This window comes from Alosa pseudoharengus, unplaced genomic scaffold (assembly GCF_046254945.1).
Source record: "Alosa pseudoharengus isolate Yale_2024_CS ecotype anadromous, Long Island Sound unplaced genomic scaffold, YU_APseudo_1.1 YU_APseudo_1.1_scf_16, whole genome shotgun sequence".
NCBI lineage: Eukaryota > Metazoa > Chordata > Actinopteri > Clupeiformes > Clupeidae > Alosa > Alosa pseudoharengus.
Genome location: NW_027468630.1, coordinates 29569398 through 29590119, shown reverse-complemented (window position 1 = coordinate 29590119; position 20722 = coordinate 29569398). Strand labels below are relative to the sequence as shown.

The 20722-nt window shown below is 39.1% G+C and overlaps 1 protein-coding gene across 1 annotated transcript; it reads right to left on the bottom strand.

The window, feature by feature from the left end:
- Positions 1-216: 216 nt before the first annotated feature.
- On the bottom strand, positions 217-20515 carry snx1b (sorting nexin 1b). The gene is made up of 15 exons (XM_076287639.1): positions 20184-20515; positions 18477-18624; positions 13825-13949; positions 13619-13685; positions 13473-13516; positions 13250-13391; positions 10624-10702; positions 9354-9429; positions 7929-8042; positions 7721-7814; positions 7337-7542; positions 5556-5699; positions 1142-1222; positions 986-1057; positions 217-845 (listed from the first exon to the last, which is right to left on the bottom strand). The coding sequence occupies exons 1-15, from the start codon at positions 20301-20303 to the stop codon at positions 795-797; spliced, it is 1563 nt and encodes a 520-aa protein (XP_076143754.1). The 5' UTR covers positions 20304-20515; the 3' UTR covers positions 217-794.
- Between the last annotated feature and the right edge of the window lie 207 nt (positions 20516-20722).

The window sequence follows — 20722 nt, the reverse complement described above, 5'->3', positions numbered from 1 at the left end:
ATTTTATTATGAATAATACTCCTGTTCTTATAAGAAAGTACACAAGGAATGTAACTGAGCTGCAGAACTGGTGAACACCCAGTCTGCAGAAATTAGACACCAGTAGCTGGTTAGATCACGGATTTGCAGTCTAAAATATAGCAGAGTTTGAAAACACAATGTCACTACCATTTAGTTTACTGCATGGAAATCATTCTCAACACTGTAACAGCCTTTTGCTGAATCAAATGTGGAATTAAAATATTTAAGTACTGTATGTGATTTGCTCCCCCAGCCCAGTGTTCTTTGTCTGGTAAAGAAGCAAGCCTTATACCAAAAAATATTGTGGGGGGAAAACAACAGCCACTTACCATTTATCCAATGTCTCTAGAATATTACAAATGCTTTTCAGCTGATCACAAATAAAGTGTAAAAATGTTAAATATTTTATAAACTTGTACATAGCGAACAGAGATCTTCACCACAATACAGGAGCTGTTTTCAGGTTGTACAGGTTATTTGCTGCAATACAATCTTCTGCTTGACCACATGTTTGAACACCATTTTTTTGTATCTTTGCTCTTTCCAGCTCTTGGATTTACACACAATGTGCAACCAAAAACAGCTTTTTGTTTCGTTTTTATGTATTAATTCCCTCTAAGGCATAGAAACTGAGTAACCTGGAAAATGAAAGTAGACATGAGCAACACCATAGAACTACCGAAGAAAATTACAGGATTCAAAAGAGGTTTCTGTTATTTTCAAGTTGTTTAGTCAAGTGTGCTCAAAGCGTCTCTTCTTGGTAGTGCTTTCACTCATACAATTGCCTTTGCCTCAGGTAGGAATGCCTCCCAGTACTTGATGATCTAGATGCACAAGAAATAGTTGGTTAATACTGATTCAAATACAAGTTATACATTATGTAAGGACACTTTGATATAGTTATAACTTTTTATACACTTTTATTCAGTTATACATTATGATCATGACACTTAAAGAGACTCACCCTTTGTTGAGAGAGTAGGAGAGACTCTAGATACTTTATAATGTGGATTTTGAAATCCCTTGCCTTTTCTTTCTGCAATTTAGTACAAGCATGATGAAGACACATTTGTGCATGATTATTATATAATTTCTACACATCTGCAGGAAATTGTCTTACCTCAAACCTGAGAACCTCTTGGCGAACTGTCGTGCAGATCCTCTCAAAGTCTCCTTCATATTGGGTGACTTTAGCCTCCCACTGTAAACAGCATAAATAAATAACCATGAGCTTGTACAGCTTTTGATAAGCGGTCAAATTTCCCCCCCTAATTTATTTAATATATTCTAGATTCATTAGATATATTATATAAATATCTATATATTACATATATAGACTATTTCAAGCCATTTTTTTGTTCTCATGAAAACCAAAAATCAGTTTCTCAAAATATTAGAATAAAAATGTTATAATACAGAAATGCTGGTTTCCTGAGCCTTTAATCTCTTAGTCTGCTTCAGTAAACACAACTACAATCATGGGAAAGGCTGATGACTTGATAGTTGTCCAGAAGACACTCATTGACACCCTCCAAGGAGGGTAAGCCACAGAATGTCATTGCTGAAAGGGCAGGGTGTTCATGGAAAGCTGACTGGAAGGGAAAATGTGTGCAAGCAACAAGGATGGCAGCAGCCTTGAGAGAATTATCAAGCAAAGTTGATTAAAGAACTTGGGGGAACTTCACAAGGAGTGGACTGAGGCTGGAGTCTGCATCAAGAGCCACCATGCACAGACGTGTCCAGGAAATGGGCTACAAGTGTCCCATTCCTAGTGTCAAGCCACTCCTGAATCAGAGACCAGGTTAGAGCGTCTTACCTGGGCTAAGAAAAGACAGAACTGGACCGTTGCTCAGTGGTCCAAACTCCTCTTTTCACATAAAAACAAAATTTGCATTTCATTTGGATATCAGGGTCCAATCAAGGTCCCAAGAGTCTGGAAGAAGAGTGGAGAGGCAAAGAATCCATGTTGATCCATGTTGAAGTCTTGTTTGATGTTTCCATAGTCAGTGATGATTTGGGGTACCATATAATCTGCTGGTGTTGGTCCACTGTGTTTTATCAAGTCCAGAGTCAATGCAGTCTTCTACCAGGAGATTTTAGAGCACTTCATGCTTCCATCTGCTGACAAGCTTTATGGAGATGCTGATTTTCTTTTTCAGCAGGACTTGTCCACAGTGCCAAAACTGGTTTGCTTATCATGGTATTACTGTGCTTGACTGGCCAGACACTTGTCTGACCTGAACCCCATAGATAATCTATGGTTTATTGTCAAGAGGAAAGTGAGACACCGGACCCAAAAATACGGCTGACCTTAAAGGAATTATCCGGAGTAAAATGCACTTTAGATCGATTTACGTGCATACATTGAGTTGACATCAAAATCATGTCATTCGGATGTGTTTTGAGAAAGTTCGATTGTACCGTTTTCAGTCACAACTCGTAGCCTGGAAGTGAGCGGGGCATTTCAATTAAATCGATCTAAAGTGCATTTTACTCCGGATAATTCCTTTAAGGCCAGTGGCGCCGGCAGGCGTAATCCTGTACGCACTGTGTGTACAATTTTTTCACGCCTTTATTTGTGAAATCATTCAATATTAGCCTACAACAACAAAAAAAACTTGTGTGACAACTAGCCTATATTTATTGACTCATGTGCAATCTGAATATTTAATGGCATTATTCCGAATAAAACCGGAATATGGTGTGCATGGAAACCATAGACTATAAAATATGAAAACGTAGCATTGTCATGACATGATAAAGATTGGCCTGTGGCGGTTTTCGGCCGTGGGTTTGGATGGGTCAATTCTGGCTAAAAACACAACATTCCATTCATTCATAGGATAATAGCCTAAATCATTCAGTCATGAAAAGAAAACAACAGCAGCAGCTTAATATTTTTCAGGTGTTTAACCGTAACGTGAAAAGACGTAGGCCTACTGTTCTTAGCAGTGATGCTGACACTGACAGCAGTGAGAGATTGTCCTCTACAGTCACGATCTACACATGTTTAAAATGTTGAATTGTTTGCTTATTTAAAAAAAAAATAAAGCACTGTTTGGAACAGAGATTCAGTTAATGCGTAGAGCAGAGGTTCTCAACCTTTTTGGGGCTAAGGAACGTCATGACAAGTCGGGTTGGTGCGGGTGTTAAAAGTCCTTGACTGTGCGTAGGCCTATCATCTAAAAGTTTTGGATACCAAAACAGCAGTGCAATGTATTTAGAGTGTTATGAGCAAATCCTTATTGTTAGTAGGTTACCATAACGGTGTTTCTCTCTATTGCAAATCATGGCATAAACTCATTGGTTTTATTTTTTCTTTTCTTTCCCTTTTTCGCAGGTTGGGCAGTGAAGTAGTTATAATGAGCATAAGGTATGTTCACCTAATTTGAGCCAGAACCGCTGCTCTGTAAAGGTATTTCTGTCCTTCCCAAACTGCGTTAAAATAGTGTGTTTAGCAACCAGAATTTTTAAAAATTCCCAGGGGAGAAATCTCCCTCATCCCAGAACTTTTAAAAAGCTTGAAACACCCCTACACGCAGCCTACCAGTGTTGTAAAAGTTAGACGCTTCATGTGGTAGCTATTTGATAAGGCAGTGTTTCCCAAAGTCTGGGTCGCGACCCACGGGTGGGTCGCAGGAGATTTTATTTGGATCGCCAGCACAATTAATGTTGTGTTATAGGCCTAACTGATACCATTTGTCATTTGATACCAGGAAAGCTAACAGTTTTCTATTAGGATGTAGTTTGTAAACTACCAGTCACAGTTTTGTCATAAAAGCTCATGAAACTGGCGCATGAAACTAGGGGACGAACGCATCGCAGAGGGGGTGCCAGAGCATGGATATCTACCTCTCAAAATGAAACCGTTCTGTGGGGCGCCTGCCATGTACCTCGCAGTTGCAAACTACAAGGGACATGAATCCGCCTATTTGCACGAACATTAACAGATACCAGCTCCTCAACTTTATCGATTCAAATCTAGTGACCGTGCTGTCAACTAAATCAGACATCCATAGACCGGACATAAGGCCATTCAATTTGCATGTAGATAGTTTCGATTGTAGATGCAATCTTTAAAGTTAATAGCAACCTCCTCACATTCTTATTTCTGATTTAAAATGCACAGTGCATTAGGCTACAATTTAAATGGACATTTTAAACACTATTCCTCTCGTTTTCTACCTCGCAAAGTAAATGCGCATTCTTCCGGGTATTGCGCAAAAGCCTCTTGTTCTGATATAACGACTATACAATATAATACAATACAACAATGCAATATAACGACTTGAGTTATTTGCTGTTTACATCGGAATTGACATCCACAGTGTTATGGACCCATTTGTCTGCAACGCAACGTAGCCTACAACATTTTTTTTTAGAAATACAGGAACAGCTTACTATGCTGACGAATGACGACCGCGTATCTTTTCAGTAGTCATTTCCAATTTTTCACGCTGATAGTGCTCAAAATGCAACACAACTGTGTTCAAAGCAGGATCTATCTATCTAGATCCTATAGCAATGTATGGTTGGGGAAGGCATAGAAAAGTTGGAGAACCTGTGGCCTTAAACAATTTTGGTGGTTGCAGGGTAGATTTGAAGTGAAATGGGTCGCGATGGTCTGTCATTTTTAAAAAGTGGGTCCCCAGAAAAAAGGTTTGGGAAACACTGTGATAAGGGATGACATGGGTAGGTTGACGTGATTAAGAAGGGCTTTCGGTTCCAGTTTATGTAATGTTTTTTATGTAAGGTTTTTCTTAGGCTCAATAAGGAGAGGGGGGGCACGTATGGTGTTAACTATGGAATACAACCCTAGCGGCGCCCCTGCTTAAGGCCACTATCAAAGTAACCTAGGTTTCCATAACACCTCAGCAGTGTCACAGGCTGATTGCCTCCATACCACACCACATTGATGCAGTAATTTGTGCAAAAGCAGCCCGACCAAGTATTGAGTGTATAAATGAACTACTTTAGTCAAATTAGTCAGATAAGTTAATTTCTATTCAAAAGTCGACTTTCCTGTATTATAACCTCTTTATTCTAATATTTTGAGATACTGATTTTTGGTTTTCATGAGCTGTAAGCCATAATCATCAAGATGAAAACACAAAATGGCTTGACATATTTCACTTTCTATCTAATTAATCTAGAATATATTAGATTCACTTTTTGAGATAAATTAGAGGGACAAAAATGAACTTTTTCACAATATTATTATTATTTTTAAACTCACCTGTGTTTAATATGCTTCCATGCTGTTGATTCTATACTAATTCTATGATTATTGGAAACTCCATTATTAAGAGGAAAAACATTAATTTCAAAACAATACCAGTCTTGTAAAGTCGCCAGTATAGTCCATCACAAATTAATACCTACCAACAATATCTACAGGGCGGCACAACCAAAATCTTACAGGGTTTTGTGATTTTATGAAAAGGACCACAAGAAAAACATTTTGAAGTTTCAAAAGTTTCAGTCATTTCGGACACTGAAGTTGGTTCATAACTTGCTAAACGCTAAATAATTACCTCTGTAATCTCCTCTTTCGCTTGTTGTAATTTGTCAGGCTTGTTAGCCCACAAAAGTTTTGCCTCAACTTCCCGCTTCTTTTGTAGAGTGTTCTGTGCATCCTGCCACTTCTGCCAAGTTTTCATTCGGTGGTCAAATGAATTCTGAGAGAAAAAAAAACAACCACAACCCAATAATAATTTTATATTAATTCAATTAATGTCTTGAGGATAATACCATAAGTTACAAGACATAACAAGTAGCCTCTTCACAAGATAATTTTCAAAATGCAAAACTACCACTGCCAAATATAAAGTCTTTCAGAATTCTGCCTTAAGCCAACTAATAGTTTTTATTTTTCCATTTTAGAAAATGTTCTCCTACCAGGGGCAGAGTAAGATGGGAGGCACAGGCTACCCCCAGAATTTAGTTGGCTACCCCACCAGAGATGTGATAGTTGGTAATGTCAGCATAAAAAAGTAGATTTGTTTTCTTAGCCACACCAAGTGTTTCACATTGATTTGATGATGGCCAAATTATTAAGGCTATATTTATGGGTACTGTACGTATTGCGATGCTATGTCCAGTCTGGGCTCAAGAACCAGTTTCTTCCATTGTAATGTATCCATGCACATCTAGCCTACATATGGTGGAAAACTTCATTCTAATTGGCTACTGCTTTACTTGAAAATACTTTCTTGTTGCACTGCATCTACCAAGTTACTGTATGTGCTTGATATGTTCTAAAAAAACTTAAGTTTGCTACTACATCATGTTAAATTGCTTATTTTCAATTATTCTACATGAAATAACAGCTTGGTTATTAATATCACTTAATTTAGTATTAATTCTAAGACTTTAATATGTATTTTACTTTTCATGTTTATGTGCCAGCCCTCTCTGAGTCTGTGCTCCAGCTTGGCCACCCCATCAAAATGTTTCTAGAATTGCCACCTTCAGAAATGCCACTTTCACACTCTTATCCTTCACTGCCTTTACAAGATGATGAGATGCAGGAATCTTGGTATGATATACAATGTTTTTCTCCTCTAACTTCCAACACTATTAAAATAAAATGTCTGTTTGGAAGTGCAATCGTGCCACATTTTTAAAAGGTGCAGGAGGGGAAGTGTTGGACTGAGCGACTTCAAATCAATGTCAATCTTTTACCTCAAATGAGATTATGAACAATTAGTTATTTGGAAAAAAATGTACACTTCCCACTCTGACAATACTATACATTTTTTAGACTGCTCTGGTTGAGATTTGTTGGCTCTGTGTTTGCGTTCATGACATCCAGTCCACCAACTTCCCTGTGAGTGAAGTCATGCTAAAGTTAGCAAGAGGCAAGAGACTGAACACAACAAGGTAAAAGCTGCAGGCATTGGGGAAAGTATAAATAGGTTAATTAACATGAGCAAGATTAAGTCCAGACTTTCCAAATGCCAGTTTCGATACATGTTCAGGTAATTGCCCAGCCTTAGGGGAGGGACCTGAAAGTTGTACTCATTTTATTTTCAAGTTTTCAAAGTCTACCCTCTTCACCCTCCAACCAATGGCACCATTAAATTGAAGATGCGAGACAAGGTAGTAACAACTAACAATACTTTCCACTTGTGTGCTCTTCTAGGCCTTGTACAAATAAGTTATTCACTTTTGTAAAGGCATCTAAAGGCCAGGCAGTACTACTCAGATGTTCTAAAAGGAGACAGGTATGAATACATCTCTGGCAGACACTATAACTAAAATGTAACAAATGTACACAATCACTGTGTATGGGCTATGTGTGTTTAACTCTGACCCGCACGGCTCCTAGCAGTCGTATGTAGTCGGCTAGCAGTTCTGCAAAGAGAAAGAAGTCACTGCAGGCCTGCTCCTGATGCAGGTGCTCCATTTTGTCTTCCACTTCTGCTAGCTGGGACAGAGCTCTGGATAATGCAGTGTTGTCTTCAGAGGTTCCCAGCATTGCCATACTCTTTGCAAACACAGCCGTGTTCACACACAATTCTAAACAGAAAAAAAAATTAGGCAAGTGACATAGGCAAGCAAAAAACCCTGATAATGACCACTTTGCTTGACAAAATACCTTTCCAACCAGCTATGCAACACCATAATATCTGAGAGAAAGCAACACAATAATATGTGAAAGAAAGCAACACAATAATATCCGAGAGAAAGCACTCACCTTTTCTGTGATTGACAAGAGCATCCACCACTGTATGAAGCTTTCTTAGTTGCTGCTCCTCATTCTCCACCTCCTGAAACTTTTCCTCAAACCACTATAACAGCCAGTGTACCAAAACAGAAAAAAGCAGAGCAAGCAATGTCAAAATACACTTTAGAATTGCATGCTAATCTTGCACTTGTAATTTTACAATAATATCATTACTTACATTGTCTGACTCATTCATCTTGATTGTCATTTTGTTAACTGCATCTGATGCCTTGTTGATCATCTTTAAGAAGCCGGCTCCACTCAATGCTTGTGTACTCACTGCCCTTGGTAACTGCAAACACGTATCCAACCTCTTAATATTGTTATTCTGTTCAATCACCACATGCTTAACAATGGGTCATTCCACGTCAATTCAACCAGGGCCCACGCACTTAGGTCTCAAAAAATTCTGAAAAAATTACCAGGTGTACCTATGTTACCCAGGAGACACACTGTAAAATTGCTCTTATGTAAAATCAATACTTTCCAAGATACAGCCAGTTATACAGGGGGAGGGGGGTGTCGATTTTTTTCGGGCTCTTTTTTTGTCAAATTTCACAAGTCCACAGCCCTAGAACTAAACCATGTAGGAGGCTCAAATTTTGCTGGAGTTGGAGTTTTTGGCTGGGCTCTGTTTAAGCCTTCAGAAGACATATTTGTACTCAACATAGGCTCTTGATTTATTTTCCTTACTGAGATAAGTAGAAACACTCTCACAAAAAACAATGAACAGAAAATAAATTCCTTCAGGGTCTGAACAGCAGACCTTAGAAGTCTAAAAAATCATTTTGGTTCTCATTTTCAGAGCACCTAAACACCTTGTATGAATATACAAAGATTTGTTTAATATTTTTTTCTTTATTCTCCATGATCTTTTCTTTTTAAAAACACCAATTTGACTTGTCTTATGCAAATCTTTCTTTTTCACTTTCCACCCTGAACATGGGCAAAATGCACCATTGACATCAATATGTTTTGTATAGAGCTACCACAGGTTACTCTATACAACCACAGGTGGCAGTGTGGTGACTCTATATAAAACATATTGATGTCAATGGGGCATTTTGCCCATGTTCAGGGTGGAAAATAAAAAAGAAAGATGGTGACAGCTGCAACACCTCCCTATGCCGCATGTTGTACCAGAGATTCATAAAGGCACTACTTCACAGCACAACCAACACAGCCAACAACACCTAAACACAACAACATAATTGCCCAAGTCTGACCTCAACTCACCAAGCATGTTTTATGATATTCTACAAAACATTCTTGGTTACCACAAAATGTGGAAAGTATCAGCACAATTATCAGAAGGCTATACTTGTACAGTGAGATTTAATGGCATCTTCTAGTTACATTAATGCATTACGTAAGACATGGGGAAATTATTATTATTTTATTTGTTATCACATCAACAAATCGATATTGAGTAAATCAACTATTCAGTTATTCAAAGATCATGACTCATTCCTAGTAGAGGCCGGATGGTGCTGAGGAATGACGTAGAAGGCAAGTCACTGACAGAAACACACAGAACACTGAAAAGCCTGAATGGCAGCCCCTACTTTTTGCAGATCATGTTCAAAATTCCAGATGTACGAACCTCATCTTTTTCTAAAAACTCCCTGACATCTGGGTCTTGCAGCAAGGTCTGATGTGAAACAACTCTTTTCAGGTACCTATAAAAAGGACAATGCCATAAGCATTACAAGTTAAAGATTAGGAATTTCACCATCCTGTTCTGTGAGCATTAACTGACACTTGCAGAGGGGGGTACAAAACATTAAAACATTAACGCTGATTAATCACATTTTGTGGTGACCTCTGACCCAGCGCACTTGACTGAAGGAGGCAAACGAAAAAGCGTCGCTTGGTCCAGTGAATGGAACATTCAGCCTATGTTTAAAAAAAACGCCCAGATGGAACTGTTGACAGGAGCATCCTTCTCTGCGATTTCTGCAGCAAGGAATTTCCGTAGGCTGCCATAGGAGTTTGAAGTCAAGTGTGAAGTATCACCTCAATGCAAAGCAACCCAGAGGTACCAGTTACCACACCCCTAGATGATGATAAATAACGCTAGCCTCCAGCCATGTCATTGAGCTCAATGAGCATCAAACCAGCTAATAGGCTAACTGAAATAATACCATGCCAATCTCTAGGTATGGTGAAAGGTATGTGATAATGTGGGGCTATTTCAATTCCAAAGGCCAAGGGAACTTTATCAGGATGCATAGTACCCAGAAAAGCTGGAGCCAGCATGACTGAGTCTGATGAAATTAGCACAGATGCCCCTGCCACTCCGAAATTTCAACAAATTCAACATATTTCTAAAATGGGTTAAAAAATTAGCCTGACGAGCCAGACCCACATCAAGATGTAGGGTCTGGGAACTCACCATTGGCAGTGCTCAATCCGAGGGGCGGGATAAACGGTTGTCTTTCAAATTCCCTTTGCACGCAATAGGATAGCGCTTCAACTTATGAGTCCCATGCGTTTTCCCACCAGCGGAGCTAGTTGACTAGTTGAATTTTTGCCAACTTAAAAAAAGCTTAACTCGAGTCGCGATTCAAAGTCCGCTGTTCGCCAGCAGCAGCATCCATCTTTGTTTTAGTAGTAGCAGGGAATTCACACGGAACCGTCGCAACTCCGCCGCCATTATGTTAATTATGTTAAGCCACTTTACTGACTCTATACACGATGTGACTGGCCTGACCGAAGTTTGGTTTTTCCAGCTCGCAAGCCAACGGAGAGTTGCTAGACTACCCTGGCTGCAAATTACATTTGCTGCCGCTAGGGTGCGTCTAGATTTCTAGGCTACTACAAAAATGGTGCTGACATTACTTGTCTTCCAGAATGACCACAAAGATACTGACCTCTCCAGTGCTGCTCTCCGCCTCTCGACAAACTCTGCTGAGGAGTGATCCTCCTTTCCCACTTTCACTTTAGTCATTCCTAGCAAAGCAAATATCACAATATCAAATATTATGAAGAAAAATAGATACACCCTAAATCCTGTTATGACACGACCGCCTTCAATGTAAGGCCATTTACTCCCAAGCTTTTAAAAGCATCAAATGACCACTGTGTCAAAAAGCCATCAGTTAACATTATGTGTACCTGTACACCTAATCTGTACTCATAAATTAGGCAAGTAAATTGGGGGCCTAGCAGCAAAAAAACTGGAATCCTTGGATGATGCCAAATTCAACGCACCCCATGACGTCAATTTTCGCCATATTGGATTTGGAAAAAAAATGGAAGATGCTCTTCAGACCGAGCCTCACAAAAATTACATATCTGAATTAGGGATGTAACGGTATGAAAATTTAACCTCACGGTTATAGTGACCAAAATGATCACGGTTTTCGGTATTATCACGGTATTTTTAAAAGTGTGTTCAATATGTTCAGAAAGCACTGATAGGCCTACACAAGCTGAAATAGTTTCAAAAAGTGTCCCGTTCAGTTTTTCATGTTTAATTGGCTATGTGCTTATCGCTTAACTTACCCTACCATGACTTGGAGGTTGCTATTACTGTTATTTGGATCCAATGAGTGAGACCAGGCTTGGAATTTCACCATTCTGGGGGCAAGGCCACTTGGCATTCAGTTGGGCATATTTGGTGGAGGGAACAAAGGCCACATAGGCTATAAAAATGTTCTAAGTTGTATAGCCTATTCACTGCAGTAGACCTGCATCACTGTATGAAACATTACAAAAACATGAAACATGACATATTATATAGAACTGCAAATCATCTGAACATCTAATATTTACAGATATCTAGGCTATATTTAACATTTATTTTATATTTGGCCTGTTATGAAATCATGTATTGAACAATTTAAGCACAGTTCAGCTTTAAGAAACTCAAATAGCCTAGATGCATGCTTAGCATTTTGTGATCTACTTTCACAAACTCTTAGTCAGCTGTCCTCTGATTTACCGATATATAGGCGATATTTGTAAGATTTATTTTGTATTTGGCCCGTTATGAAATCATGTGGAACAATTTAAACACATTGCAAAACTTAAAGCCCAAATTTGGAGACATCCATGCATGTCGAAATGTACTGCAAATTCAAAAGTGGATTACTCTGGAACGGCTAACTGTACAGGGGACTGCTTTACACCTTTATGTTCGGTAAGGTCTGCTGTTTATTCTGATATATGGTTTGTCATGTGTTAAACGAAAGGTTCATGAAGTATTGCACCGAGAGGAATGGGTAGGGAGATGGACGAAAACCTTCAGTAGAATTTATGATTAAATTGAATTATATTATTTACGTTTCTCGCGAACCGTTCACCACAGCGATTCGCGGCTAACATCGTTTAAAAGCTGAGAAAAAGCTCTTTCATGTGATACTTGTGATGTCTGTGTGATGAGTAGGCTACTTCGCGAGTAGTTCAACTGAGAAGAATAGGTGAATTTAGACGCACTTTCTTTCTTGCGCTGTCACTTTCTCCACTGCATAAAAGAAATTAATTTGCGCTGTGAATGCTAAGATTATTTTGACAGGCCATAGGCTAAATAAAATTCGATATTAGTAGGATGCAAAGCAGAATATTGAAAGAAGGGCACCAAGGGCACCGTGGCCTGTAAACCTCTGATTTTCAAAGGGACATCACGGCCAACGCAAGGGGCAAAAACGTGGCCGCCGTGAAATTCCTACCCTGAGTGAGACCAAAGTAAGTGTTCGAAATAAAACTTTAGGCTACTGTGTTCTTCTGATAACGTGAGTGGAATGGATTTAATGTGCACGCGAACATAAAAAGACGCAGAGTGCAAATGATACAGTGCAAGTTTTGCGGTGAAAATGTTCCGCCTTTTAAAATCAGGTGTAGCCTAATCCAATTCGCAGTTAAAACCATCAATTAGACAACAGAATCAGTAGGGTACCAATTTTGCTTCATTGTACCAGGCCTACTGTATGTCAAAAGCAGGCTCGGATGAAGCTGGGAAGGATTAAACACACGGTTTCAACACCGTGATAATCAACCGTGATAATTATGATATTTCAAAAGAAAACGGTAATTGTTATCGTCAACATTTTTATCACGGTTTATCATTATACCGGTAATCGTTACATCCCTAATCTGAATACAGTCAATCAAATTTGGTGGCAAAGCTGCCCAACAGGAACAGTGACTCATATATCAGCAACACTTCGATGTATAAAATCCAAACTTGGTACAGGGACTTCTAGGGGGAGCCTCAAAAAGCAGTAATGTATTTTCGCTTTAGGGGGAGCTGCAAAAAGCAGTAATGTATTTTCGCTCTAGGGGGAGCTGCAAAAAGCAGTAATGTATTTTCGCTAATAGCCGTTGATTTTTTTGCCTTGAAAATTATGTTTTTATGTGTCGGATGGTGGGGGTACGAGAGCCGAGTCAGGATGTAGGTGGTGGTACGCGGGGAAAAAAGTTTGGGAACCGCTGACTTAAACCAACCTACCAATGTGATAACCATGTTCATGTTCAATTTCAAGTTCAGTTCCTCACCTACAACACTCTTCTCTGGGGGTGGTGGCACAATATACCCATGGTGTGAATGCTTCTCCGAAAGTTTCTCAGAGAGTCCCAGGAAATCACTAAATCTTCTCCTCACAGAAAATGTTGTGCTCTTGAACATTGGTAGAGTGGTCTACAAGAAGGCAAGTGAGGTGCATTAAATAAATTCAAATATTTTACAAATGTATTTGTATATATACATGCCATTACATACCTGAGTAGACACTTTATAGGCCATATAAGCATTCATGCCATCTCCTGCAGAAGACATCAACATTAAGAACTATGAATAGTCACATTTTGTTTGACAGACATACATTTAGAAGCCATGACCTGTACTGTATAAATAAAGGGTCTTACCAACTTTCTCTGGATTAGTCACGGCAATGTTTAATTCAAACTTGTCTTTGTTCTCTTCCTCTTCCCACTGAAGTATGACATAAAAAAATAACTATAATAGTTCCTCATCAACTGCAGACTGTTTCTGCAAAATGCAGATGGCATGTGTCGAAATGGCAATATTAGTTACTGTGATTCAACAGCTTGTGTCTATCTCTTTGTCCTACCTCTTCCAAGGACTTATTTGTCGCACTAGACTTGAAAGAAATGTCCTGTACAGAAGGGCTTGGCCTTGTCATTTCTTTTCTTTCTCTGTTGTTAACCTTGTCTATGGATAGCTCCACAGTTGCCTCTGAAAATAAAAGAAGAGTTTTTCAAACAATCTACAGAAGCCTTGGACTATTGAATAACACTGATTTAACAAAAACTAAAATGCAAAAACTAGAATTCCTTTAATGACCTCTTCTGCCACCAGCAAAAACACAAATTCGACATTAACAATATAACAGTTGACATTAACAATATAACAGTTGAATAAAAAAAGTGTTACAAAAGCCAGGAGATGCTGGATACCATAAATTATTACAAAAAATTATTTGAGACAAGCGTCTATATGAGACAGGCCTTTAATTCCCTTCACACAAAACTTTTCCTCTGTAAAGATGGGAAATATTATCAAATTAATTATTTCAAACACACTGAATGCCTATCCATATTACTAGGCTATCCGATGATAGGCTTCAGTTACGGATCATTCATCTTGTGATGCTGTTCATTGAGTGTTAAGAGATAATGATCCAAATAGGGAGAAGCAGGGATAGATGAAACATGTTTTAATGAAGTTTAATATAATAATAATAATAAGAGATCGTACCACGCTGAAAGCTAATATTTTGTCACTAGCAACCTACATCTGTCCATCTGTCCTGTTCGCCAAATACAGTTGCATTTTCATCCCTGACCAAAACCGTTCAGGAATTATTTAAGCAAAAGTGGGACGTGTGTGATGTTTCATTCTCCCTCCTGGTCGAGACGAATGAAACAGCATGAGACGAATGAAACATACAGTTTCTCACAAATGTTGTTTGGCAAATTTGACAAGTCAGCTTACATTTCGAATCATACTTCATTCTCTTTGTCACCATGGTGGTAAGAAATGCATTTCGACTCCACTTTCATTCATTAATTGAATGTGTGCTGTGCTGTAATGGAAACCTTATTGCGTATCCAAGTAGCCTAAATTGAGTTATTTTTTAATTATGCATGATTTACTTATTAAATTCGAAGGCTGGAATGCCTTGCTGCAACAACTGTATTTAAATGTAGTACTGCTTCAGCCTCTTGCAAGCTGGTAGCTTGAGAGCGACGTGTTGAGACCCATGGTGTAGGACAACGACTTTTCATCAATAACAGTATCCAACCAACCAACAATATAAAGAAGAGCTCTTAAGTGAAGAGTTAAATCGAAACAATGTCTTCTAGTGCTCGTGGACTGATAGCCCTACTGGTAGGCAATTATTACCCCGGCTTGTACTTGTGGACCGGCCTTTATTTGTCCGAATCGACCACGCCCCCGGCTATTATCCGAGGCCCAGCTATAAATAGAATTCCGGCCATAATTTGAGGATTTACGGTAGTTTAGTTACCTCGGTTGACAGTGTTGTGATAACTTCAATTGCGCCGCAGTTCATGATGCTAACCTTTAGTGAACTTCAGATTGAATCACAATTTGGTTGTTAGCCACACAACCATTAACTGTATATAGAGGTGAACCAATGTGGGTTTTTCTAATGCCAATGCCAATCTTTAGAAATCAGGGTCAGCCGATGGCCGATATATGCTGCCGATTTTTTGGGGACGATATTTGCCTGTTTTTACCCTCTATTTGCAAGACAAAGAATAAAAAGATGGTAAGAAGTTAAGCCTAGGTTTTATCCCAGGAACAATGTTGTTCTGGCTGGAATCTTTAAGTGACACAAGGGGGAAGCCCGCAGATGCAACTGCCTGTTAATTGGCTTAATATCCTCGGATATCGGCCGATGACAATTAACTAAAAAATGCCAAAAATTAGCCCAATTAACAGAGGTGGAAAGTAACGAAATACATTTACTCACGTTACTGTATTGAGTAGTTTTTCTGTGTATTTTGTATTTTTTAAGTAGTAGTTTAAGTATTTTTTTTGAGTAGTAGTTTATAAATTTAAATTTTACTTGATTACATTTTGAGTGAAGTATTGTACTTCGCTACGTCAAAAATCCCATCCGTTACTTGAGTAAAAAAAAAAGACTAACGAAAACGGAAAGGGAGAGAAAAAAATCGCACCCTAAACCACTAGCCTAGTGATAATGATCAGCATGTAGCCTACAACAGGACATGAATCAAGCTGGCGCCATGCAGTCTTTCTGAAAGTGATGGAGACTGGATCACGAAATGCATCAGATTAGCCTAACCTATGAAAGTGTATTTTCCGCTATTCCAATCGGTTGTCTCAGTTCGTTTTAGCACTAATGATTGCGGAGATATTTAAGCAAACACCATGGGATTTCGTGTTTTGACGTTTGTGCTCACCTTTCTTTGGAAAGAAGTTTATTAGCAGTTGTTTTGATGTCTCTCTTTTTCCTGTTTTGGCCTTTGTTTTTAGTAACCTGACTTGGCTTTCTTGGAGAAAGACATTGCACCAGCAGCAAAACAATTAGCGGTCCACTACTAGCGATGCTCAACTAAATAAACAAAAGATAGACTACCTTATGAATCGTGCAGGCGGACTAAACAATTTAGCTCAATTTAGAGAGTGAGAGTGACCTTACACAGTTTTCACTATGTTTTGTATACAAAATCCAGTCAGTCAAACTTTAAATTTCGTCTGACATTCATTTTGACATTTAATTTGGAAGTTAAAATATTCAGGTTAAATAAATATATGGTGGAAATAAGTATTGAACGCTTATTTTTTGTTTCAGTAATTAGCCTAAACTTCCAGTGAGTATTCGAATTTTTCACCACACATTATATTAACACACATATAAAAAATCCAAACATAAGAGTTTTGTGTAATAAAGTGGAATGACACAGGAAAAAAGTATTGAACGTGCCTACTGAAATTTCTTCAATACTTTGTGGAAAAGCCTTTGTTTGTAAAGACATTTCCTGTATGACAAAACGTATTGGTCGCGGTATCAGGTCTGATTTTGGCCCATTGTTCTAAACAGATTCCAGGGGTCCCTCTTGTGAATCCTGATCTTTAGTTACTTCCAGAACTATTTAATTGAATTGGCTGCCTTCAAGTCTTTCTGGAGCTTTCTCCGAGTGGTCCTTGGCTCTTGGAATTGACTATCCTTCTGACTCCCTGGTCAGAAATATTACGAGGAGATCCTGTGCATGGCCGGTTGATTCTTCCACTTGCAGATAATGGCTCCCATGCTGCTTACTGGAAGATTCTGATGTTTTGAAATGCATCTGTAACCAGTTTCATTGATATGTTTTGCAACAATAAGGTTGCAAAGGTCTTGGGAGAGCTTTTTGCTTTTATCCATCATGAAATGTTTCTTGTGTGACACCTTGGTAATGAAAAACCTTTTTATAGCCCATCAATATGTAGGCTACTAACCAAGCTTATATTAATTTGCACAGATAGAAAGGATAACTACTCTCTATACAGATTCCAGCTCGTTCCTTCCCTTTCCTTGCCTTAGTGCTTTTTCTTAGCGTGTTTAATACTTTTCCCCTGTGTTATTCCACTTCATTACATGACTCTACTTATGGAGTTGTTTGGATTTTCTATGTGTGGATTACCTGAGTTATTACTAATGCCTGGTGAAAATGTTGTGCCCCCTGTATTCCACTTTTCACGGGCCCTCTCCTCCATTGGGGCCCTATACTTCCCACTTTCCCCCCCAGTAGGACGCCCTTTAATCTGCTGAACCTTCTGCTCGTTTCCAAATATAAAAAAACTCTCTGCAACTCAATATTGGCCTGGCTGCCTCAGCTGCCTGTGAGGGGCTTTTCAGTTGTGCTGGATTATTGTTCACTGCAAAGCGACCCAAGGATGAGTGCAACTAACTTTGAAAATCAACTACTGCTCAAACTTAAAGGAGAACTCCGGTGATTTTTCACATAGATCTCCATTTCTCAACGTCCTTTTCAGGCAAGTATCTCCACTTGGCGGCCATATTGCAACACTTTTAGGGCACTTATCGTGCATCTATTTCAGCAGAAATGCGTGTGCGTAAGGCTTCACGACACAACAGATGATTGGCACGATGTCTTCACAGCACACCACATGATTGGCTCAATGTATTTTACAACACACCACATGATTGGCTCAATGTATTCACATGTCGACGTTTTGCCGCGGAAGGGTTGTGATATGTGTAGACATATGATGTGTAGACAACTGTTACAAACTAACCCCATGCATTACTATGGAGGATTTTTTGAGTGCTGTATCTCCTCATTAGAAAGTCTTTGGTAAAACTGGTTGTTCTGGTACCCCACCCCCCCCCCCCCCCCAAAAAAAAAAAAAGTAACTAAGTAACTTTTACTTAAAGTACATTTTAAATGAATTACTTTTTACTTTTACTTGAGTACATTTGGAGATCGGTATTTTAACTTGTACTTGAGTAATATTTCATCAAGGTATTGGTACTTTTACTTGAGTACAATATTTTCGTACTTTTTCCACCTCTGCCAATTAATTGGTCTATCTCTACATAAAATAAAAGTCTATTTCTGAAACGTTTAATGGAATGTGGCAAAAAATTATAATTAACAATAATTTGGCCTCCGTTGCTGATATGTGGACCATGAAAGTAACTTGGACTTTCATCCAATCTCTACAAAACCAGTTTCTGCTAACATCCTTCATCAATACAAAATGTACCTGCAAAAAGGTCTTGATCATCATCAGAACGTAGGCCATTTGCATCCTGCTGGGGCACTCTGTGGGACTGTAGAGTTGTGCCTGATCCTTCCTCAGTGAAGATGTCTGTTGGTATCTGGTTTACTGGGGTGCCAGAGGTGGATTTAATCTACATGAAATTCAGATATAGAGGACATCCGTTATCATGAGGAATCATTATAATATATTAAGAAAGCGACATCGTTGACACACTGCTCACACAGTGTAACACTGCCCAGGAGTGTTTCCTCAAGGAATAATCTGTAATGCTTCCACTATTACTCAAACAATTAAATTCATAGACTAGGGAACCTTGACACATATCATACAGAGAGAGCATAGGGATGAGAATAAAGTAAAATAAAAACATACACACACACACACACACACACACAGAACACAACACACTTAACAAACACTGGCAGCAAACTCATACTTGATTGTAGAATATTAAAAGATGCTCTTAAAGGGTATAGGCTATATTCATCCAGTGGTTGTCTTTGCCTTATTGATCTTTGCAGTCGCCCAACAGCAGTATAGTCGCCCAACAGGATACTTTAACCAGAAATAGGTGAGGCTACCAAGTTTAGTCTAACACAATTCGGTCATATAGGTTGTCAGAGTTTTTTTTCTTCTGGATTTTTTTGTTTTTGTTATTCCTTCAGTAATTTTGTGTGAACGATTCCCAGGATACTGAAAGACTGGGTTGCATGAAACTTGGTGGGCATGTAGCCCCACAAGGATGACAAAGAACCGTCACTTTGATCCGTCAACCACCCGCCGCACCGGACCCCCACAGTTTTCTGTGAATATCTCGAGATCCGTAGGTCCAGGACGACCAATTTTTTTCTATGTTGGTCTCAAGGGACCATCCTCCACATGTCATCTGGATCCCATCCCAACTTCCCTAGTCAAAGCATGCTTGTCTGCCTTAATACCTCTGATAACCTCCATCATCATATAATCTTTGTCAACTGGCACAGAGAGGGGGAGTGGATACAGTAGAGCGGAGAAAGCCAATGTGTTCTTTCCTCAAGCCATCCGCATCCTGAACACACATGCATAAACTACATTACATGGACTTGCCATATTGCCATACTTACACACGGCACTTTTTACACTTTTCTCTCTCTCAATCTATTTAGGCCTATTAAATTCTTTCTAAATCTTTCTTTCTTTATTCTTATAAATAGTTGGTGATACTCAGGACACCGTTGGGCAGCTAAATGTCATTTCACCACATGTTTTACAACATTATCTCTATGTATGTGCCAAATAACAATCGACACGTGGTTATCACTTTGCAGTCTGATCATCCAGATCAGGATGCTAGGAATTTGGTTTCACTTTCAATAGCACTCGGCGATGGGGGCGCGAGGGTCTGCAGTCGCCCGACTGCCCTTGTCGTTAGTATGAATTCCGTGCAATGTATCGCTTTTGCAAACCTTAACTGCGAAGACAATTTGTATCTCACACCCATTCATGAAACAAAGTGACCTAACGACTTGAATTGATGTTGGCAATCAGAAGAATGTTATTGCTAGCTAACTTAAATGTTTATCTGTCCTGTCCCTTTGGTTTTCTCGAATTAGCTTCGAGCAGGCTAACTCAAAGCTGAACACCTTATCAAACAGGAATGATTACAGCATTTACATCCGTTATAAACTTGACATTGTATAGCCTACTTACATTGCCAGTAAAAATGTCTTCACCCTCGTCGTCACTTTCCTCTTCTAATTTATTCGAATTTGTTTCTCGATCCATTGGATCAGGGAATGGCGGTGGATTACGCTCTGTGCTAGCCTCCATACTTTGATGATGTTAACGCTAACGTTTGAATATGACCAAAACAGTCGTGCTTATTGGTGATACAATATTAATGTAATTATCTAACAATTTCACTTGCAACTGTGACTGACAAATGATTTGGAGGTGTCCAGCGATCGATTGAAGATAATTGACCAGACGTCTACACTTCAGCATTTCACTTGTCATTTACCTCCCTCCGTCTTCCACTTCCATCTTTGCAAACCAACAAAATAGCGCTTTAGCGCCTTCTACTGTGGTGGAGTGTGAAGCCGCGACGGCCATACGCGGTGGTTTAGGGGATAAGTAGTTATTTCGCTCGGAAATGAAAACATGGACAGTCTTGTACTTTTGTCTTTTTTACTGTTCGTTTTTTCACTCGAAATGATATGTATGGTCATGAGTCACGCCGTCTAAAACTC